The sequence below is a fragment of the Caenorhabditis briggsae genome (assembly GCF_000004555.2).
Source record: "Caenorhabditis briggsae complete genome, chrII, whole genome shotgun sequence".
Taxonomy (NCBI): Eukaryota; Metazoa; Nematoda; class Chromadorea; order Rhabditida; family Rhabditidae; genus Caenorhabditis; species Caenorhabditis briggsae.
In genome coordinates, this window is record NC_013486.2 from 4,456,278 (window position 1) to 4,479,769 (window position 23,492).

Here is a 23,492-nt window from a genome sequence, read left to right on the forward strand (position 1 = left end):
CCTGAATTGTTTTTTTTTGTCAAATGACTCTTTTGACCTTTTGAGTTTTATAATTATTTTAAAAACTACTCTTTTGACATTTTGACGCTTTTGGTTATTTTGAGGCTTGAAAATTTTTGATTGTTGCGTGAGAAATTTAAACGAATAGTCAACTTCTCGTCAAAAGTTTCAAAAAAACATTTGAAACGGAACCTTATTCTCTTTTTAGAAATTCATGATGCTGAGCTTCTGAAAACTCTAAAATCATAGGGTCCTAAAATGATTCAATGATCATAGGGTTAAAAATTATAAGGTCCTAAAATGTATAAATTTTCAGAATCCTAATACTTCAGCCTCTGAAGTTCGAAACCTCAGAAACAGAAACCTCACACTTTTCGAATTTTTGAAATTATTTTTTTTTCAAACTTCCGAAGTTAAATAGTTTTTAATAATTTTGTAGAGATTTAAAACTTCTGAGAATTTCAGATGTTTCCAAATTCCCCATTGAGAATCGTCTTCTGATATTTGGATGGTCTTTGGAATTTCAGAAAATAGATTCAGAAGTTCTGTATCGTAAAATCTTAAAAATTTTAAAAACTCCTGAAAAAAAGCCTTTATTGAAAGAAAAAGAAATCTTCAAGAAATTTGTCACAGAATTAAAAAAGAAACTAAAATGCATTGTTTAAAAAAACGGAACCCATACAACTGAAAAATTAAAAACAAAGAAAGAGAGAAGAGGTCTACCTATACAGACAAAAACAGTAGTTTTTTTGGAGTTTTATGGTGTTTTTTTTGTGAAAAAAGGAAAGAAAATCGATGAAGTGTAAAAATATAAAAATCAAAACAACAGATAATTCATAGAATGGAGGATTGAAAAACTGGGAAAAACAAAAAAATCAAAACTTAGACATTCCGGGATAATTTACGGGTTCTAGTGATTGTGATTTCACGAATTGTGGCCTGAGCCATTGCACCGAGAAGTACTTCTGGACATGAGACGAATGCCACATTGGTATTTGAATAGGAGGCACAGAGAGCTCGGACCTGGAAAATAAATTATGGAGCTTTGAAGAAAGATTCGAAGAAATTAAAGATGTTCAGAATTTGAGCCTCAGATCTTTTACAGTACCAAACAAAAAATACCCTATTTCGAATTTTTCAGTAAAAACAGTCAACTTCGAAGTCATCAAAAATCAGTTCAGAAATTTCAGCCTTTGTCTGAAAATTGCAGAGTATATCAAACAGAAATAGAGCTTCATTTTTGTAATTTCCAACTTTTTTGTTGTAGCTCTTTTCATTTTCTTTAAAGATAAGGCGGATAAGGCAGTGTAAGAGGAGAGAAGGCTATGGTAGTTTTAAATGCGCACATCTCAAGAACCAAAAAAGATACAAAAAAGTTGTCAACTGCAAAATTAAATCTCTGTTTTTGTTTAGTATACTCTTCAAATTTCAGACAAATTTTAAAAGTTTTGGAGTACTTTTTAGGACCTTAAAATATACTATTTTCCATTGAAGAAGGCCAAAACATGATGTCCAGTACTGTGATTATAGACAAATCAGATTGATAATTTTGTGACCGATTCGAGCAGTTTTTAGTCTACTTTTTGACAATTTTTTGACAAAAAAATCTCACCTGCTCTTTCAACTGATCGTTTACAGTAACCCAAATAGTATAAACCCCTTTTGGGTTCCGAACCAGACATTCTTTGAGCATCGGGATATCCGTTGATGAGTCTCCACAGACAAGCACGTTCCCTTCCTGAAAAACTCAAATTGTATTTTAAGTTTTTTAGGTATCAGCTTGTTCGCCGCGCATCCGGCGCTTCAATCAGCTGGCTGGTGGGCCTTCGGCGCAATTTATTTCACTCTCTCACTTTCAAAAGGTCACGTCAAATTATATTTAACTTTCATTATTTTTAATATATTTTTCATTCGCGTTACGGAATTTATCAACAATTTGATCAATATTACTTCGCGCCCCATCCTTCTGGCCACGTATTGAAAAAAAATCAGTTCTCTGTGATATCCCAATCTTTGAACTTTATTGTTGGATAATTTTCACAAGCTCCTTTTTCTCTGGTAAGAAGCTCTTTGCATTACGCTGCTTGTTGTTGTCTCTTTTGCTTTTTTCTGTCGATTGGTCCGATGTGAAAAAGTACTAAAAGGCCCTAAGGGTCGCCATGTTTCGGGGTTCATGGCTAGGTGTTTTATCACTGAACGTCCCCCAGTAGCAAGAGATTTTATCAAAGATTAAAAAAATTGAGACAACAATGAAATGCGGTATGCAATGTGGCTTCTTATCAGGGTGAGGGGGCTTTCGTAAATTAACCGACAATGGTCTCCGAAAAGAGGGGTTTTTCGGATGACTTCACAGGTAAAATTCGAACGGATCCGTTACGGACGCTCAGCGTTCGCGCGCGGTTGAAAACTTAAACTTTTGTCTGATTCGCGAACGGATCCGTTTGTCCATCATTCGCAATCGGATCGGATACGGAGTTCGCAAACGGATAGAATATGGAGAAATACGAAATAATGTGCTGTGGTTTTCTGAAAACGGGTCGCGTGCGGTACGTATACGGTTCCTATTTCAACCGCGCGCGAACGCTGAGCGTCCGTAACGAATTGTTCGCGAATCACCTGTGCTCTTGCTGTTTTTTGTTAGGGGGTGGGGGACCCCTCCCCCCACCTCCTATGTGTTTTAGAAGGTGACCCCGTTGGAAAATAAACCTTGTTTCCCTTTTATGTACTGAGCATCTACGTGGCGATAGGGATCAACAGACGAAAGTCTGGCTAATCAGAACACATTTCGAATCTTGTTATATTTAATAAATTCCATTTTTCCTAAAAACCGTGGTTTTAATAGTTTTAGACCATTTTCAGGTGTCTGGAGCTCGTTGAACATTTTGGAGAATGTTAGCTAAAAGGCATTTTTCAAAAATTTTGTGAATCCAATGTTTTCAATATAGGTCTGTTTAACATCCTCCAAATTGTTTAAAGTGATTGAAAGCCTGACAGACAAACTTCAGACTTCTGAAAATGATCAAAATGGCCGAAAATCAAATGAAAATATGTTTTGTAAAACTTAATTCCCGGCACTGTATGTTTGGTGCGATTTTGACTTAGTTTTTACTGGTCTATCGCGCCGCTCCTCACTTTTTCTTGAAGGTTTCAATTAATCTATATTTATTTTTCAATATTTTTAAAAGTCCACAGATTGACAACGGGACAGACAGACGCGTCTAGAGTTTTAGAGTAGAGTTTTAAGAAAGACCAGAAATTCAAGCTTTCTTATAATTCAAAATTAGCGTTGAAGGATTAACCAACTTTGACCCGATTTATCTCGGTTCCTGTAAGAGATACCAAAAGTTTGTCAACTGATGAAATGTTTATCATAATCTTCCTTATTAATAAAACGCTAGAGGCGTCTGTCCGTCCTCGTGTCCGTCTGTGGACTTTTGAAAAAATTGAAAAATACATATATATTTACGTGACCCTTTTATTTAGAAAAAGTGAGAAACGAAGCGACGAACATTTGAAAAAATAGATTGAATCGCGCCGAAGGCGCACCAGTTTGCTGGTATCTGCATAAAATAGTTTATCAGTTAATCACTGTTTGATGTCTTTCATAGCAACCGAGAAAAAAAAGATAAAACTACTCACCGTCAAATCACAGTGCATTTTCTCACACAACATTCTGAGTCCATCTCCTTTGTCGAAAACACGTCCATCAATTTCAGTCTGAAAAAATAAATAAAGCATTTGTGGACATCCTGACACACCGACATACCTTCATATAAACCTTGATATCAAATTCCGTACTAGCCAATTGTAAACGGGTACCTTGGGGATCGACGTCTTTGACAATTTTCTCAACTTCTTCATACAATCGTTTGCCTTGAGCTTCGGTTATTGAACGATAGACGTCTTGGAAAGCAATTGTTAAGTGACCATAATGCTTCTGAAGACCCGAACCAGCCCAAGAGAATTGACGGAATTCCGGTTCCTCGAGAAGATGAGAAATTCGAGTGTAGGCCTGGAAAACCAGAAATCTTTTTTTTGAGTGAATAAAGTTTGTAAAAAGAGTTGAAAAATCGTATCAAATCAGACTTGCTTTGAATTTTTGCCTTCGACATTGAAGTCGCTGCGGCCTAGGTGACACATACTTTGAGCTCAATTATCTTAATTTCAGTGGAAGATATTACAAAATGGTCAACAGATGAAATGTTAGTGATATTATGAAAATTATTTTATCAGTTGACCAATTTTTGATGTCTCTGACAGAAACCGAGATAATGGGTCAAAGTGTGGGAAACCGTATACCACTTCGTAGAGCTCAATGAGCCCTACAATTTACAGTTCTGTCTGAGCCCCATAAACTCACACTAGCCAATACATCAGCCTTCTCTCCTTTCATAATCGATTCGTCCTTAAAATTGTGTCCAGAATCGATAAACCATTCACGTCCACCGGATGCACCGAAATAATAGTAACCATTTGGAATTGTGGAGACGTCAAGGACTCCTATGTGCATTAGTGGAGCAGTGGTAAGGATAACGCAGGTTTGAGCACACCGACGAGCAAATTGGGCCTGGAATTTTAATTTTCTCAGTAAATCTGATTGTGCGGAGATTTAAAATTCTAGATGTGTCGAAAAGTTTGAGTTTGACGTCAGAGATTATTCCAGAAAAAATTGATCAGAACAAAAATGATTAAATTTCCGGTTACGCCCACCTGAATAACTCCAGAATATGCTGGCTGAATACTGGATGGATAACTACACGAATAACTTTTCAATGTTCCATCCCTATCGGTGAAGAAATAGTGGAAATGGTCGGCTGAGTAAAGCAACTCGACGGCCTGCAAAATAATAATTTTCTGTCTCTTGGGAGCATAAAAATAAAAAAACGGGCCGGAAAAATTAATCAAGAAAAATATATGGCTTACATTTTCCACTTCTTTCTTGTAAGTGTCGACGGATATTGGATGGGAACTGATGAGTGTCTGAAAATTTGATTTTATTGGGTTACTGTAGTTTTTAGTTTCTTTTTGGTTACTGTAGTTTTCAGTTGTCATTTCAAACTTAAGTTATTCTTTTTATTACAGCTTGTGATTCGAATCTGCCTTGAAATGTGGGACAGAATAGAATCGAAAAAGTTTTAAGTCGCTAGCTCGAAGTGTCGTGAAGTTTGGTGTATTGTCCACAAACACAATGTTTTGAATTAATAATAGGAATTTCGATTAACTAAAACCACTAAATTCCTCATGCCTTTTTACGGGGGTACGACGAATTCGAACGTTTTCAAAGTCGAACAGACCTAAAATCGAACTGATTCAATTCAGAATAGTCCTTTTTTCGCACACGTATCAGAACAGAACGCGGACAGAATCGAACTGTTACAAGTTCGAACTGGTAAGGAGTCGAACTGTCCCAAATTGGAACGCTGCCTGCAACAGAGCGCGCATGAAAGCACACACAAAACAGCGTTCCAATTTGGGACAGTTCAACCCCTTACCAGTTCGAACTTGTAACAGTTCGATTCTGTCCGCGTTCTGTTCTGGTAAGTGTGCGAAAAAAGGACTATTCTGAATTGAATCAGTTCGATTTTAGGTCTGTTCGATTTTGAAAACGTTCGAACTCGTCGCACCCCCCGTTTACCCATATTCTGAAACTTTGAGCATTCTAACTCAAAGTGTCGTGAGTGTATTGTCCGCAAACACCAAAATACAGTAACACCATATCTTACGACACTTTGAGCTAGGGAGCTCAAATTTTCAGGATAGAGATAACTTTTTATAGGGAACTCAAGGATAATCTTGGATTCTTGCAATTTTCGATTTTCCACCATTTTTTAAAGTTTAAAGCTTTTTAAAGTGCACTAGAGCGCACTTTCACATTTCCAGTTTTTTGTCATATTCTTTTTTGTGTCCCATGGCATTTGAAAAATTTTATTGCGATTAATAAGTTCACTTTTTTTGATAAAGTCATAAGAACACAGAAATATTAATAAAAATTAAAAGAGAGAGAGAGAGAGAGAGAGAGAGAGAGAGAGAGAGAGAGAAATTAGGATCAGAGATTACTTTAGTTTCAGACAAGTAAAAGGAACAGTAAAGAATACTGTAGCTTTGGGGATTATTTTCTGGAAGAAAGGCAAGCGAAACATGTGGGACAGTTACAGTAACGAATCAAAATCTCAAAAACGAAATTCTTATGTATTACTGTAGGTCTTCTGGAAGAAACGCGGTTAAGTACTGTAGTTCTTCTACTTTTTTCCAGAGGAAGATGTTGGTGTTTTAAGAGTGTTGGCGACCCATGCGATTCCATCGCTGATACCCTCGTTGAGTTTGGCGGAGCACGCTTGAATGTGCCAAGTACGGTCACGGAGCAAGTCGAGGTCCAGTCTGTGATATGTTGGGTTACTGTTGGGAGAATTCAAAGATTGGAAAACCTGTGGGATTCAACAGTAATCTTGCTATGCGAGCTAAAGAAGCTTTTCTAATCGCCATATCGAAAACCTATGTCTCTAAACTTTAAGCCTATTTATTTTGGTTCTTGTTGAAGATATCAAAAAATCATCAACAGATAAAACATTTCTCATAATATGAGCATTTTGTTAGTTGATCTTTTTTTTTATATTTCTCACAGGAACCGAGATAAATTGAGTCAAAGGTAGAGTAGCTAGGTTTTTCGATAAAGGGATCCCGTTAACTTTGAAACAATTTATATCGGTTTCTGTAGACGGAATCAAAAATAGATGAATAATAAATTTTTATAATATTGTAAAAAGTATTTTGCCAGTTGATCACTTTCTGATAACGATCACAGGAACCGAGATAAGTTGAGTTTTTGGACTTTGAGCTCAATTATCTCGGTTGTCGTAGACGATTTCAAAAAGTGATTAACTGATAAAAAGTTTATCATAACATCATAAGCATTTTGTTAGTTGACTACTTTTTTGATAAAGTTTGCAGGAACCAAAATAAATTAGTTCAAAGCTAGAGGCTCGATTTTCCGAAATGTTGCGGAACCCAGTCACACTTGGATTAGTTATTAGTCTAGACCTCTAACCTCAATTCTCAGAACATTTCATAAAATTTTGAGATTGCGAAATCCAAGAATCATCTAGCTACACAACATAGTTATACTCACTTCCTGGTAATCTCCTCGGACGTTGCCGAAGTTGCCAAGTCCTGCTTGTTAGCGAAAATGAGCACTGGCACTTTACGAAGCTTCTCCTCGTCCAACAACTCTCCCAACTCGATGTTCATCTCATCGAACCGCTTCTTATCATTACTATCAATGACGAAGATCAACGTGTCAATGTTCTCATAGTAATTGGACCAGTACGGACGGATGGTTCCTGTCCGCCAATGTCCCAAACATTCAAGCGAATATCTCCCATCGCTGCGACAGTCTTCACATTGAATCCTTTGGTTGGTGTGACGTGTTGAATGTCTTCAGATGACAATTGCTTGAGGATTGTGGTCTTTCCAGCGTTGTCAAGGCCAAGGAGCAGAATTCGAATCTCTCGACCGGACGGCGATTTGAACGATTTCAAAACGTCCATGAGACCCATTTTGGGAGGAGGAACAAGTGGAAGTTGATGTCGACAGAGAAAACGAAAAAGAAGAAGTAAAGGTAGCGGGCTGGCGGGGAGAGCTGAGAATGAGCCGGGGAGAGAGAGAGAGAGAAGAGACGCAGAGACGCAGAGTCGTTGGCATGGCGACCGTCATCCCTCTCTTTCTCTCTTTCTATGCTCACGCCTTCGTGCCAGTTGAGCCGGAGCCATGAGCCCTCCTCTCTTTGTAATTAGGTTGAGAAGGAGACTGAGAAGATGGCATTTATAATAATAAAAATAAAGTTCACGGATGGAAAGTGCAAGTTCGCTCCAATGGGAAAATCTATAGATGAGTCAGAAGAAGCCGGATAAGAGAACAAGTGTGCATGTGGAGAATGTGAACGGAAATATGGATTCAGGGGATGAACAGCAAAAATTATTGCTCAAATATTGCTTATTATAAATGAGCAAAGGGCTTGGAATATATAATTTTGGTAAGCAGGAGTTTACCAAACTACAAACAATCTGCTAAAAGATTGGAGAAAATTTTGAATTCCAATGTTTTTTTTAGATTTTTAAACGAATTCTAAGATTTCAGAATTTCTGAATCTCATAATATCGAAAGTCGTGCTCCCAAAATTTCAGAATTTCAGAAATTCAGAATTTCAGAATCTCAGAATCTCAGAATCTCAAAATACGGGATCCCAAAACATCAGAACTTCAGAATTTCAAACTTGTAAAATTCGAAAATTCTGAAATTCTAAAAATATGAATTTCTGCATTTCTGAATCTAAGAACCTAAGAATCTCACAATCTCAAATTTTCAGAATTTCCGAATCCAGGAACCTAAAAGTGAAGATTTCAATTTTCGATCATTTTTTGAGATTCAAGATTCTCGAAAACCCATTTTTTAAAATTTCGCGCCTTTTTTCCCTCCACTTGTCACTCTGAATCTTGTCAACAAACTTTTTTCTTCTCAAGTTTCGTCCCTAGAGAATATCTATATAGTTTTTCTCGCTCTCTTCTTTATTTCCAATATCTTCAAATTCTCATAAAACTTTCAAAAGTTCATCTGACCTAGAATATCTAGGTTAGAATTTCCCATAAAACTTTTTTCTGTCTCTCTGTCTCTCCGATATATAAAAGTGCAGTCCTCTGAGGATTCTAGGAATTTCACCTTGACCAATCAATCATAAAATCGGAAATCCGAACCTCCGGGTGTCTAGAGAATCCCCAAAATGTTAGCCCGCTTTTCAGTGCTTCAAAATTGTTTAACTTCCAAAAAGAAGGAATCTTGTGATCACATAATTTCTTGACCACTAACCATCACTTGAAAATAAATTCTCAAAAAACCCTCAAAGTGGTTTCACACCACTTTTTCTTCTCTAATGGTCAAGTACACTTAACGCCTTCTGGAAGATGACACCTTCGTAGTTCTTGTTAGTACTCCTCCTCTCCCAGAAATTCTTCTGTATCCAAAAAAAAGTAGGTCAAAAACCTGGCCAATTCGATTACCCACCCCCAACCGAAATTCATTTCTATCCCTTTTACTCCCTTTTTTCATCTTTCTTCATTTGATTTTTTTCAAGGACACAAACAGAAGTGATACCGATCGGTCAGAGTAGTCAGAAAACGATGCGGTGCGGTTTGGCAATTTTATTGGTTCTCGTGGCTGAATTTGGTTTTTCAAACTCGTCGGCCGATATTTGTGAGATACTGTAAGTTTCAAAGTAATTGAAAATAGCCCGAGTTTAAGATCCTACCAAAATAGTCCAAAATTTTTGGACATGTCTGAAAATTTCAGAGTATACTAAACAGAAACTAAGCTATAACTTTGTAGTTGACAACTTTTTAGTAGCTTTTTTGGTTTTTGAGTTATGCGCCTTAAAATATGGAAGCCTCTCCGGGTGTAAGAAAAAAAAGGAGAGGAGGATGCGGGATTTTTAAATACCGCATCCTCCTCTCCTTTTTTTTCAAGCATTCGAAATTGGCTATTTTTCACTAGAATTATCCGTCCCAGTCCAAGTTTGCGGGCCCTGTACAAACTCTGGAATTTCAAAATATTCAAATCGTACATCGGTTTGTAGGTCTTGAATAATTCTTCTTTTGCAGCTTCGATCAACCGAAAATATTAAATTTTATCAAAGTTAAGAGGTTCACTGTGTAGCTTGTTTGCTCGCCGAGCGTAACTTTTTTCAAACTGAGCATTTTCGGGTGATTCAAAAAGTTAAATTTAGATCTTTAAAAGCGCTACAAAATAATGCACGACCTGCTAGTATTCAAATTAGCTACATCCGTCCATAAGCCACTAAATATCCGACATTGACCTATCAGCTTCTGTGGGCCCTTCTTGTAAGCAGTTCTTATGTAAATAAGTAACTGTACTTCTCAGTTATCCAAGCTCTCTATTTTGAGCTTTGAACCAGTCAAATATGTTAATTTTAAACAAATTTATGAGCTTTTCTGTGTAGCTCTCCTAGTGTACTGAGGTCACCACACTCAATTTATCTCAGCTCCTACCAAAAATATCAAAACGTGGTAAACTAACAAAATGTTTCTGACATTGTGATAAACATTTTATCAGTTGACCACTTTTTGATATCTTTTTTAGAAAGCGAGATATTTTGGGTCAGTGTTAGCTCAGTCAGAAAGAAAACAAAATTTTCAGCGACGCCAACTATTGTTTCTACTTCTCTGACGCTGCATGCTACATCAATCTCTGTCAGTGTGACGCTTGTGCCAAACCAACCAAGTTCAATCGCTTCTAGAAGATTCTGGATCCTCGAACTCTACCCAAGACCATGAGAAATTGTGTCCCTCCTGGTGTGGACATTTGAAAACCAATGAGACTATTGTCAATATTTTGGGGATCGCTGTAAGTGTGAACTTAACATAAAATATTTTGAAACATTAGATTTTTCTAGAACTCTACCAACGAACTGCCAGAAATTTCATTCGAGTGTGACACTTTGAAGGAGAATTGTCTGGCCAAGAAGGGATACAATGGACATTGCTATTTTTATGAGAAAAATTGCGAGCCACTTCCACAATTTTCGCATAGAGGGAAAAAGAAGCACTCTCACATTCCAAAAACCGCTGCCGAATGTCTTAGACATCAAAAGAAGTGTGGCCAGAAGTACAAGAGACATTACAGTTGCAAAACCTTTAGAAAGTACTGTAAGAAGTTTGATCTACCTGAGCTGGAAGTCAATAACTCGACAAATATAGTAATAGCTCTTAAACTTCACATAAAAATGTCCTAATAACGATTTCCAGACCCAATCTACAGTAAGCCCTCTGGAACAATGTCTAAACTTCCAAAAGATCTGCGCAGCTAAATACAAAAAACACTTCGCTTGCCGTCAATATCGCAAGAAGTGCAAACCATTCAATTTGCCAGAAATCCACTTTGAGGATTCAGAAGTCACTCAGAAGCCGTCACGTCATCATAAGCATCATATGAGAAAAGGGCATGGAATGAGAAAAGAGAATATTAATGAGACAGTGGTGATAATCGCTGATGATGTGGTGATTGGAAATGAGACATTGGTGGAGACACTTTTGAAGAGGAATTGATAAGATTCAACTGCTTTAATGATAATAATTAGAAAACATTAATAAAAAACATAATTTTAAATAAAAAGTTTAAAAAAAAACATTAAAAACTTTGTTGGCTTGAAAAATGCGCTTAAAATTAGCCACCAAAATTTGAATATTTCAAACAAGACAAAACAAAAACCGCTCTTCATTTTTGTGGTAGTCAACTTTTTTCTAGATACCGTAGTTTTTGAGTTATGGGTCTTTAAACAATCAAACTGTAATATCTGGGATAAAAGTGGCCATTAACTTTGACCCAATTTATCTCAACTCCTGCGCAAGATTTCAAAAAGTGGTCAACTGACCCAATATTTTTGATATTTAGGTAAATATTTTGTCAGTTGACCACTTTTTGAAATCTTTTTTAGGAATCTAGATAAGCTGGCTCAAAGTTGAGAAACCTCTTTTATACAAGTTACCGTGTAGCCTGTAACAAAAGAGCCACTGTCCAGTTTGAGCTCAATTATCTCAACTGCTATGCAAGATATCAAAGATGTGTTCACTGATAAAATGTTGATAATATTGTGGTAAGCATTTTATCAGTTAACAACTTATTATATCTCTCACTGGAAACGAGATAAATTGGCTTAAAGTTGATTACTTTTTGCGCTGTAGGTTTTATGACAATTGAATCCCCTACTAAAGGATTCAAAGGATCAAACACTTTCAAAACTAAGTTGTTTACCGTACTTTTAAGTTAAAAAAACCAAATTTCCCTTTTCAAAAAACTCACATCCACAAACTGCTCCACATTATCCGCATCATCACTTTGCACATAATCGATAAACGACAAATCGCGCTCAAACTCCTGCAACTCATTATCAATCTCGAAATGAGCAACTTCGGTGGAATCGGGTCCAGATTTGAATTCGGCGGTATGAGTTCCAGGCTTGCAAATCTGCTCCAATGATTCTTTGGCATTCCTCAAAGAGATTGCAAAATGGGAACGGATTGGGATCCCCTTGAGGACACGACCGACAATCTGCCGACGCACGTTACGAGTTTTCATCATAAGTGAGAAGAAATCATCGAGGGTGTCGATCTGAAAAAAAGACAATCATGAACTCTATCGGCTTAGCCTATCTTACCTGAGTTGGTCGAATGACTTCATGGGTCCAACTTGGATCCAAAAACGCACTACTCCATCTCTCAATATCATTGGCCATTATAAACTCGTGCAGTCTCTTTCCATGCTCCGCTCGTTTATCCTCCGGCTCCAGTGCCGCTGCGTAGAAGGCATCGCAATAGGAATCCGCATCGAACACATTTGAAATCCTATGATAATTCTTCTCCTTATCCGTGTACAATCCTGCAGTAGTGAATTGAATCTCAGATCCTGCGCCAGTGGAGAGCACAAGTCCTGCTCTTGGATTGCAAACCAACATCTCCTTAGCAACCAAATTCATGCCGTCTTTCTTCGGGGTCACAACTCCAATATCCATAGCTAGATAGGCTGCTACAAGTTCGCTCCGTTGCATTCCATCGGTTTGGAAGATCAATGGTTTCCAGTTGGGGTTCTCCTTTGACTTGAAGGTCTCATTGATCTTCTCCGCTAGATCGATACACTCGTCTTGATAGACTCTATAAGTGTCCACACTTCTTCGATTAGTCACCGCGATTTGGTAGAGAACATCCTTGCCGATTCTATCCGGATGTTTCTCGTAATATCTTTGATAAGCCTGAAGCTTTTCCATGATTCCTTTCGTGTAATCGAATCGTTCCACTGAGAAAAAGAAGCGACCGTCTGGCGCTGGGTGCTCTCCCATCACACGTTTACGAATGTCAGATTTGAGTTTGATAGTTTCGGGAAGATCCACAAATTTCAAAAAGTCATCGTTCTTAATGCTTACGGGGAAGACACCCAAAGAACAGGTCCATCCCTCGTTGGTCACCGAATAAATGTCCATTTTGTTATCGTACACAATCTTTGCAGTTCCGAAATAGTGCTGCACCAACTCGATGTACTTGGTACGATCACGATGAGTTTGGAATCCAACTTTGGTGAATCTCAAAAGACCACGAAGAACTGCAAAACCAACAGTAGAATATTTGGAGAAGAACTCTCCTGGTGGTTGGAATGGAATATGAAGGAAGAATCCAACTTCCAAATGTTGATCCAAACTTTGCATGATCATTCCAACAAGCATCAAATGGTAGTCATGAATCCAGATGAAGTCTTGAGGTCTACTATTTCTAACTGCGTCAATTGCAAATTGATAATTGACTCTGACATACGCACACCAGTGAGCACGGAGCACCTTCTCATCGTTGTACTCACTGACAATGTATTCTGGAAGATTGTGAAGTGCTGGCCACAGAAGTCCATTACTAATGCCACCATAGTAGACATTGTAGTCTTCTTCTTGGACCACAACTGGATTCAGCTTGTAATTTCCGCGATTATAATTGTTTAGGACACCCAGAAGAGACATTTCTTCTCGAGCCTTCTTTTGTTTCTCGTTCTTCGGAGCATCCATATCATCGTCAGCGAGTACGTGGAAGAAGACTTCAGCGATGGTTTGTTTGATAAGTGGAAGACCGAGGGTGTTGGTGGATGGGAAGGATAGGGATTCCGGGATGGAGGCGATGGAGCCGGGTCTGAAAATTGCGACTTTTGAGTTCTAGAGAACACAGATCCTCACCTCTTATTCTTCTTATCATTGATATTCATTCCCAAATTGGCCAGCCACAAGTTCTCATGATCTTTAGACATCACTGGATCTACACACGCCACAAGACCACCAGATCCTTGTTTGATCTCCCAGTCGCCAGTTTTTTCTCGCTTCAAGGAGACTGGTGGAGCATTGGAGACGTTGATAACGCGTTGTTGAAAGTGGGGGTCTGCAAGACCGCTTCGTGGTTTCTTCGGATCCTCTTCTTCATTTTCAGAATGTTCGCCGGATTTGATGTGGAGTGCTGGAACATGAGATATGTAGCTTACTGTATTAGCTGAGATGAGGTTGATGAGGTTATGGGGAGCCATGGGGAGCCATGGGGTCATGGGGTCATGACCTTGAGCACTCTATTAGACTTTTAGGACCCAATTTAAAATCCTTACCTTCCTCCGTATCACTTTCACTCGTCAAACTACACAGCGAAGTGTGCGACCCATACTTGGCCAACCGTTTCTGCAGATGATGATATCGTTCTCCAAACTGCTTGGCGTTTACACCAAGTAGAGACTTTCGGATACCGGGTACGGCTGCGTAGAGTTCTCTGAAATATTCAATTATTAGAATTTAAGAAATCTCAGGACCGATTTTCTTGGGATCACCAAAAAGTTCTAATTATCTTGGTTCCTGTGAGAGGTATCAAATAGGTGTCAACTAACAAAATATGTAATAAATCAGGACTAATAATTTCACAGTTGTTAATTTTTTTGTATCAGTTCTAGGAGTCAAGATAATTCGAGTCAAAGTGAAGTCCACCAGTGAAATCTTCTGGCCTTCAAAAAACCGTTAACTTTGAGCTCATATATCTCATTTTCTGTAAGAGATAACAGAAAATGGTCAACTGAAAAAATGTTTATCATGACATCACAAATGTTTCAATAGTTGACCATTTTTTGATACCTCTTATAGGAAACAAGATAAATTGGTTCAAAGTTGAGAGCTACTGTAGGTCCCTAGGAAATCGCTCACTTACCTCAATCGATTTTTGCCCGTATTCACATCGTAAAGTGTCAGCGAGAAGAGAAGAGCATCACGGAATTTGGTACCTCTACCCAAGTCTGAGTCGAAGATGTAGCCGGCGCAGTGTCTGGAGAATATTGAGAGTTTTGAGGATTTTGATTATTTAAAGGTGCATAACTCGGTTCAAAATTGGAATATCTGTTTGAATCAGAAATTAAAAGGTAGAGCTTGATGAGACCTACAAAATTATACTTGATCTGACTAGATGACTGGTGTTTTACCAACCGTTTTGAATGACTCTTTTTTGTAATTGAAGTTTTTTTTCTAATTTCCCAGGTTCCCAGCATCAAAATTCGCTAGAAATCATAAGAATCGGTTGACTTTGAGACGAGACACAGCGGTTTGAAATTTGGAGAGTATGAGAGACGCAGAGAAACGAGAGTCTTCTCGTTGTCTGCGTCTCCCTTCGCCAGCTTTAAAAGCGCATAACTATCGTTAAAGTTGGTCAAAATGAATGAAATATCCACCGTTTTGAAGACCTTTTCAAGGACTTTCAAACAAATTGTCAGTCGATACCAACTAATTCATTTTTACGGCCTCTGGCTGGAAAACTCAGTTTTTGAATATAGTCGAGTTTATTATCATTTTGTAGATCTAGTTGAGTTCTACATTTCATTGTTGAGCCGAACGAAAATTCCAAGTTTGAACTGAGGTATGCACCAAAACACTAATTGTCTGCGTCTTCATGATTGCTTCTCAAAAAACCCAGACCAAATCAAAGACTTACTTCCAAAAAATGACCGTATTGAATCCCAACGACGTCACAAAAACTTCAAACACAGCGTGTCCATCAAACACATGACTCAAACAGTACTCGAGAATCAGAAGCAGCCCTTTAAGCGCCAATTCTGACTTTGGATCTCGCTTCTTCCAAACCATTGTCAACGATTCTGATACAGATGAGATGAGTGTGTGGAGATCTGTCGTTTTCTTGTATTCAATCTCCAGTAGATCCAACAAATGCCACAGCTCCTTTAGTCGTTGCTCATTCGAGATTGGCTCATCTTTCATGGCTCGCGAGAACGGCTCACGAACTTTTTTCTCTGGTGGAGCTTGTTGTTGCTCCGATGAGCTCTCTTTTGGCTCCGATCCCTCCATTTTTTTGGTTTAGTCTGGAAATTGTTCATTGGAGCGCATTTGCCAAAGTTTCAAAAAAATAAATCTAAAAGAAAAAATGCATGTGAAAGTCAAATGCGGTACACAAAAACACATTTTTTCGTCTTGTTTCTCACATACACACTCATTGTTAGTGTTAACGTCAATGTCAAACGCACATACAAATAAACAGTCATAAAATCTACTACCCCTTCTCTCCTATTATTCTATTACCCCCAGGGCTTATCAACATGTCATCATCAGAATTAGAGGGGGTTAGACAATAATATTTGGGTTTTTTTTTGGAGCATAGAAAACTGCTCAAATTTGAAAAAAGTGGTTCGAAAACTTTAGAAAATGTCAATGAGCTTGATTTTTGTACCCATCCTCCAAGCCATAAATTTTTCAAAGAAGGGTGTCATAACTTTGACCAAACTTATTTCGGTTCCTGAGACAGATATCAAAAAGCTGTCAACTAACAAAATGTTGCTGATAATACTTTATCAGTTGATATCTTTCTGAAATCTTTTACAAGAACCGAGATAAATTGTATCAAAGCTAAGAGACCACCCTATCCTTTGAAACTTTGACCTAGTTTATCTCGGTTCCTATAAGAGCTATCAAAAAGTGATCAACTAATAAAACATTTTTAGTATGAAGATCAATATTTTGTCAATTAACCACTTTTCATATATTTTATAGGAACCGAAAAAAATTGGCTCAAAGTTGAGGGGTAGAAGACAATTTATTACTGATTCTTTAAAAGAAGCCCCTACTTTGACCCAATTCATCTCGGTTCCTATAAGAAATGACAAAAATGGTCAACTGACAAAATATTCACCGTATTATCAAAAATACTGTATCAGTTTAACGCTTTTTTATATCTTGCACAGGAAGCGAGATATATGGGCTCAAAGTTAAGAGTCCTTTTTAAAAACACAAAAATTACAAAATTGGTCAGTACTGTGAAATCTTAACAAGTAATCAGTGCTGATCAACACAAAATGACGGGATGTGGAAAAAGTGAATAAAATAACAGACACGGTAAAAGGAAGAAGAAAGACAACAACACAATTTATGGCTTTTGGCGGGAAAGGAAATAAAATGAAATTCTTGCTTTTTTAGGTGTTGTTAAAACTAAATGAGGCGACAAAGCATCGTAAAAACTACTGAAAAAGATTCCGTTGATCTTAACACTGAGAGAGAGAGAGAGAGAGAGAGAGAGAGAGAGAGAGAAAAGCAACAATTTGAATTGAAATTATTGGAACTTCAAGATAGTTATAAGGAAAAAAGAGACGCAGAGAAGCAGAAATAATATTTTGAAACAAAAGGATGAAAAAATCACACCTTTCTTATCACTTCTTATCGCTGCAATTTTCAGAGCAAACAAAAGAACCAAATTGGCTTAAAATATGAGTGTTGCATATGCGCTCCAAAGAGAATTTAATTTTCAAAAAAAATTGAAATTCGAGAACCTTTTTGTTTTTGGCATATTTTATATTGTCTTTGCCCAAAAAATTAACTAAAAAATGTTTTTTAAACAAAATTTTTAATTTTTTGAGTCAGTAAATTCTAAAATCTTGGGGTCCTTTTTATAAAAAAAGATCACAGAACACAAATCACGTTCTAGGTCCATCTAGTATCTTCTTCTATCCCAGAGACTCACGTGAGACTTCAAACTGGAAACTTTGTAGTTTGTAGTCTCTCTGGAAGTTTCCAGGACTTTCAAATTTTTTGCAATATAAAAGTTAACTTTTGAATAGTTTCTACTCAGATTATACGATTTCAAAATGACTGAAAACAAACGTAGTTTGTCTGAAAGTTTCTAGAAACATCTAGGACAAAAAAACTTTTTTTTAAATTCCCGCCAAATCGAAAATTAACCAAAAGCATAGAAAACTGAAAAAGCAGAACATACAACTGTGAAAAGCACAAAGTGCGCAACTAAAACCCATTTTACACTTTTTCTTCTAATCCTCTTTTCAGCGGGAACAAGAGCCAGAAGCACGAGATGAGAAATAGCGTGTGATTTGAAGAGAGTGGGTAGAGAAGCAGAAACAGTTGTGTGTGATTTTTGAGGGAAACGAGGAAAAGCAAGTGTTTCAAAGTAGGTTCAAGCACGTATTAGAAAAAGTCTAGACTTTTTCAACTTTTGGCTTCTTTTTCTTAAGCATCTGTTGGTTGGTTTGGTCACAGGACCACTGTATAATGCAAACGCGCTCTATTGGACATTTCCTTTATCAAATTCATATTGTCTATTCAATAAAATATTCAAGCGTGAGAAGAGGGAAAAGGGAACGCGTTCCAAAAAGGGGTGTGTCACTTTGCAACCTGCGGCGCGCCCACGTTTTATTGAATAGACAATAGGTTGAGCTAGGCAGCTCATAAAAAATGAACCAAGTTTTTGAAAAAATAATTCGCTTATCTGAAAAAATTCAACTTCAATTTCGGGTTTAAAAATCAATAAAAATCTTGGAAACCAAAACATTCCTCTTATCAGAAACAAAAAAAACCAATCACTATCTAATCACTTAAAAACCAACCAAGTAATTTCCCAATAACAATTCAATGACCAATCCAAATGGAACGCTATCATGACAAGTAGCGCCGAGAATCTTTTCTAGAGAGGTGATAAGATAAACATGGTGACTAATTGGACATGTAGATTGATAGAAGTATATTTGGGGGTGAGAAGAAGAAAGAGGATATAGATTTTGATTTATCGAAACCGGTCATTTTAAAGGAATAAAAAGATAAAGGCTATTAGGAGGATTATGAAGATAATGTGTGGAGTTTTGGAACCAAAGAGAGCCAGCCCGTTTATTTTTCCAAGGTACTTCCGGAGGGCCCTTTAGTTAGAGGGGCGCATTTATTTCTGAGCCATTTTTTAAAAAGATTTTTAATATGAACTTCGGCGAATTCCTGTTCAAATTTCGTAAAAATCTAATAATTTCATTGAAAAAAAAACGATTACGCTTAACTTAGGCATAATGATTACGCTTAACTTAGGCATAATTTTTCCGCATGAGGATGTACCGTGTAGATGGGCTGATTACGAAGCGCCATCTCATACTTCCACTTTGAGCTCAATTATCTCGATTCCTATAGAAGACACCAAATATCTGTAAACCCAGTAACATTGAAAGCATTATGACAAACATTTTATCAGTTGACCACTTTTTGATATCTCTTATTGCAACCGAGATAATAGGGCTCAAAGTTAAAGTAGGTCTCTCCCAGAACATTTACGATGATTAAATAATTCATTTTCATCACGACAATACAGTAGGCGAGAGAACCGCTGCCATAATGTAGGACTTTGAGAAAATCGCAGGTGAAAAACTATTTGGGGAGAGAATAACACCGCCGAGGACCATTGGAGAGAACACATCAGGACATAGAAATAAGGGAGACAGTACTAAAGGACTCAATACATAGGGGTTGAAGATATTTGGGGATAATACATAGGGATTCAAGATGAAGGGGGCCATAACCAACGGAGAAAAGATATAGGGAGATAGAACGTAGGGGGACAAAATGAAGGGTAGTGGAACAGCTGGAGAGAAGATCCAAGGGGACAAAACTGATGGGTTTAGGATCAAGGGAGAGAAAATATTGGGACTGAAGATAACAGGTCCTAATACAGAGAGACCATAAACTGGGGAAAACATGTATGGGGTGAATACGGTGGGGTTGAGAGCTGTGTACACTGTAACGTCTCCCACTTTTATGGTTCTGCCACGTTTGACTCGTCTGAAAGGGTATGCAATGTTCTCGATGGATTTCCAAAGGGATAAAATTCGTTGGGATTTGGTGTAGTTACTGTAGGATTGCATTTCGGGTTGGGAGAGGATTGAAGAGGCATCTGGAAGAATTTAAGCATTTTTCGATTGTAAAATTTTATCTCAGAATTTCAGAATTTCAGAATTTCAGAATTTCAGAATTTCAGAATTTCAGAATTTCAGAATTTCAGAATTTCAGAATTTCAGAATTTAAAAAATTTCAGAGTCTCAGAATCTCAAAATTTCAGAATTTCAGAATTTCAAAATTTCAGAATCTCAGAACCTCAAAATTTCAGAATTTCAAATTTAGAAGTCCAAATTTAGAAATCCAAAAAACCCAAAAAATCTTCAAAAATTCTCAAAATTTTTCACCATATTTCCCGAACAAATCCATCATTTGAGGCATTTCCAGAAGCGAAAATCCCATTTCTTTCAAATCGATTTTCTGCTCCCGATTCAGTGATTTTTCCAAACTCTCAAAATCCTGACTCATTTTATCAGTCGCCGATAAAACCGCCTCTTTTTCTTCGTCATTTGAAAATGACTGTTTTTCAGGATTCAGAAGTTTGATCATCTGAAATTTTCAAACATTTCCAGATTTTCATTTTTTGAAAATCTCACTTTCATCGCTTCATCTAGAATTGGTCGAGTTCTAGAAATTTCCATCAAAAATGCTAGGAGCTTATCTTTTTCTGATTTTTCGAACGAGGATTTTTCAATGAGCTGAAAATAAAAAAAATTTTATTTCATCGAATTCCAGCCAATTTTTACATCTGGAATTGGCAAAAATTGTTCTTCCACATCATCTTTATAAAATGGAAAAATCGATGGAGATAAAAATCCTCTTGAATTACTTGAAGCTAATGGAGCAATTCTTGGGCTCAAAATTCTTGCTGAAATTCCAGTTTTTCGATTTCCAGTGATACTTGAAATCAATTTCAGGCCATCTTGTATCAATGGATGATTGATTTGAACGGGAATCTGGGAAAAGGATTACTGTAGGAAATTCTAGGAAGATCTGGAAAAAACTCACACCTCCAAATTTTCGTCATCTTCTGAATTTCGGTCGTCCTCTAGAACTAGGTCGTAGGCTCGGTGTTTGATGGTACGGTAGGTTGAAGATTGACTTTTTTCCAGATTTTGATTCATTCTGGAAATTCGGAGAGATTCTGAGATTTTAAAATTCTGAAATTCTGAGATTCTGAAATTTTCGAAATTTAAAGAATCTGAGAATCAGAGATTCTGGAAATTATTTATTTATTTTTTATATGATTTTCAAGGTTCTTTGAACTTTCCAAATTGTTGAATTTTCTGGAATTTCTGAAGTTTAGGAGATGCCAATTTTTTACGATTTGCTCGGTTCCAAGATTCGGAAATTCCAAAATTATAACTTTAAAAAATTTTCAGATTTCAAGACGAGATTTCAAGACTTCAATATCCCAAGGAAAAATGCTGAAACTCTTTGATTTTCAGAACGTCTCCCCAGCTTTTCAAATTTTCAATATTTTCGAAATTTTTTTGTGTTTTCTGATTTGATCCGATGATCCTGAATTGAATGTTTATACAAAAGATACTAAACATATAATCTAGTCGGATCAAGAGTCGTAAAATTTTCTCGGGTTCTCGGAAATTCTGGATTTTATCGAAATTTTCGGATGTTAGGTGCAAATTGAGTGCAAAAATCTGTGATTTGAAATCTTGATTTTTGGGTGATTGATCTTCAAAAATTTTATAAAAAACCTACTACGAAATACCCCCACACTCAAAAATAGTTTTTTCCTCTTTTCCTACAAAATACTCATTTTCTCATGGATTTCTTATCATTTTTATCTCTGATATACGATACAAAAATTTCCCTTTCTTTCCGATTTTCTCACTTTTTCATCCGTCGAAACGTCGATGCCCACTTCTTTTCAGCTTCAGATGACGTTGTGTTCTTCAGAAGAGTCAAAAGAAGATTCGAGAATTTTGAAATTGGACTTGATGGAGGATCTTTTAGATTGTAGGAAGACTGGGTTTTGATCTGCAAGATGGAATTTTTAAATTTTTGACTTTCGGAATTCGAGAATTTCCGGGAAATGAAAAGTTTGGAAATACGGAAATTCAGGTTTTCAAAATTTCCCAATATCAGAATTTCAGAACCTCAGAACTCTTATAATAGTGAAATTCGTTTCAAGTTTTCCAACAACTCACCAAAAATGCATTTTCCTCTCTCAACCGAATATTTCTCTTTGCTCTTCTCAATACAGTCCCTCCTACTCTGAAATTTCGTTTCTACAGTAATCCGACCTACAGTAACCCTGAAAAAACTGACTTTTTCCTTTTCCATCCCAACCTTTTCAGCCTCATCTCCTTCATTTTTGCTCTAGTCAAACATCGAGCAATACTTTCCAATTCTTCAGATTTTGCCGAATTTTCGATTGTTTTCAGGCAGTTTAGAAACTTTCGGGAACTCATTAAAATTCAATTTTTTGGAGAAACATTTGAGGGGATAGACTCACCAGTATCCAAATTTTTGAGCACAGATTTACCCAACTGGACCATTAACCGTTTTAGAGAGTATCCATACCAATCGTAGTGGAGTTTGGCAATTTTTCGTTTTTCAGGAATCGTTAGAAGTTGAGATCGGAGGGATTCTGGGAGGAAAATTAGAGAAAATTGTCTTCAAAAAAATCGAAAAAATGAATTCGCAGTCAGCAGGATTCGAACCTACGCGGGCAGAGCCCAATTGATTTCGAGTCAATCTCCTTAACCACTCGGACATGACTGCACCGGTGGAGAGGGAGAACGAAAAGCGTATAGGAAAGGAGAGCATGAACGAATGGAGCGTGAAAGTGTGCGGGAAGGGCATACTGGAAAACGGGACGGCGCATAACTCAGTCCAGAATTGGAATTTCTGTTTGAATCAAAAAGTAAATAGTAGAACTAGACGAAATCTACAAAACGCTATTAAATTCTAATATGTTTGAAGTCTCCATTTTTGAACTACATAGACACTCGAAAAGAGGCAACTATCAGAAATGATGAAAAAGCATACTTGTCCATCGCGCCGGGGCACAACTCACAACCAGCTCGAAATTAGAATTTCAGTTTGAACATAATAATAAAACAGAGAACGTAACAAGATCTACGAAATGATATAAGATTCAAAAATGTTTGAATGCGATGTTTTAGACCAGTGGGCGAGAAGGAAGAATGAGCCTATTTCGATGGCCCGGCTATTTCATGGCCTCTTGCTAGAAACGAGGTGTTGGAATATGATTAAATTTAATGCGACTTTGTAGAACTTGTCATTTTCTTAATTTTAGTTTTAAAATCAAACAAAAACTCCAAGTTTGAACCGAGTTATGATTAAAATACCGTATAACACTCTAACAAATTGTCTCCCCTCACAATCAAACCATTAACTTTCAGCTTGTATATGTTATTTCTTGTACAGGTATTAAAAAGTAGTCAACTGATAAAAGGTTTATCATAATATCAAAAACTTTTTGTCATTTAATAATATTTTGGTGCTCCTGACAGGAACCGAGATAAATTGGCTCAAAGTTAATTATTCCGAGTTCTTGCTTACCTGGAATTTCACTGTTTGAGATCGATTTTTCAGCTTTTCCTAACACTAGAAAAGCTAGAAAAAATAATAGAAAATAAGATGAAATCATTCTTATCACTATCAAGTGTGAAATTTATCACCTATCCCTTCTCTTATTATCCGTTCCTGTTCGTTACTTTCATTTTTACCGCCTCCAACGATTTGACCTACTTTTTAACTTTTATCACTTTATCATTAT

General features: G+C 37.0%; 4 protein-coding genes and 1 non-coding gene across 5 annotated transcripts; 1 reads left to right on the forward strand and 4 right to left on the reverse strand.

Annotated features, from left to right (window-relative positions):
• Window positions 1-882: 882 nt before the first annotated feature.
• Cbr-tps-2 lies at window positions 883-15,874 on the reverse strand (the record flags this gene model as incomplete). The annotated part of the gene is made up of 12 exons (XM_002646595.1): window positions 883-1,023; window positions 1,613-1,738; window positions 3,640-3,717; window positions 3,767-4,012; window positions 4,361-4,567; window positions 4,711-4,836; window positions 11,866-12,174; window positions 12,221-13,730; window positions 13,775-14,048; window positions 14,191-14,348; window positions 14,778-14,891; window positions 15,552-15,874. Coding segments are annotated over 12 exons (3,612 nt in total), but the record flags the coding sequence as incomplete, so codon positions are not given.
• Cbr-arl-3 lies at window positions 6,270-7,553 on the reverse strand (the record flags this gene model as incomplete). Its single annotated transcript, XM_002646596.1, is given in 3 exon segments — window positions 6,270-6,378; window positions 7,127-7,335; window positions 7,338-7,553. Coding segments are annotated over 3 exon segments (534 nt in total), but the record flags the coding sequence as incomplete, so codon positions are not given.
• CBG11075 lies at window positions 10,345-11,111 on the forward strand (the record flags this gene model as incomplete). Its single annotated transcript, XM_002646597.1, has 3 exons — window positions 10,345-10,410; window positions 10,460-10,762; window positions 10,812-11,111. Coding segments are annotated over 3 exons (669 nt in total), but the record flags the coding sequence as incomplete, so codon positions are not given.
• Window positions 15,875-19,191: 3,317 nt separating the features above from the next.
• Cbr-mltn-10 lies at window positions 19,192-22,059 on the reverse strand (the record flags this gene model as incomplete). Its single annotated transcript, XM_045241985.1, has 7 exons — window positions 19,192-19,784; window positions 20,074-20,275; window positions 20,323-20,424; window positions 20,473-20,682; window positions 20,737-20,827; window positions 21,920-21,961; window positions 22,016-22,059. 7 exons carry the CDS (start codon window positions 22,057-22,059, stop codon window positions 19,192-19,194), a joined length of 1,284 nt encoding a protein of 427 aa, XP_045094441.1.
• A 330-nt stretch (window positions 22,060-22,389) lies between these two features.
• Window positions 22,390-22,471, reverse strand: CBG28890. Its single transcript has one exon. It is a non-coding gene (tRNA).
• Between the last annotated feature and the right edge of the window lie 1,021 nt (window positions 22,472-23,492).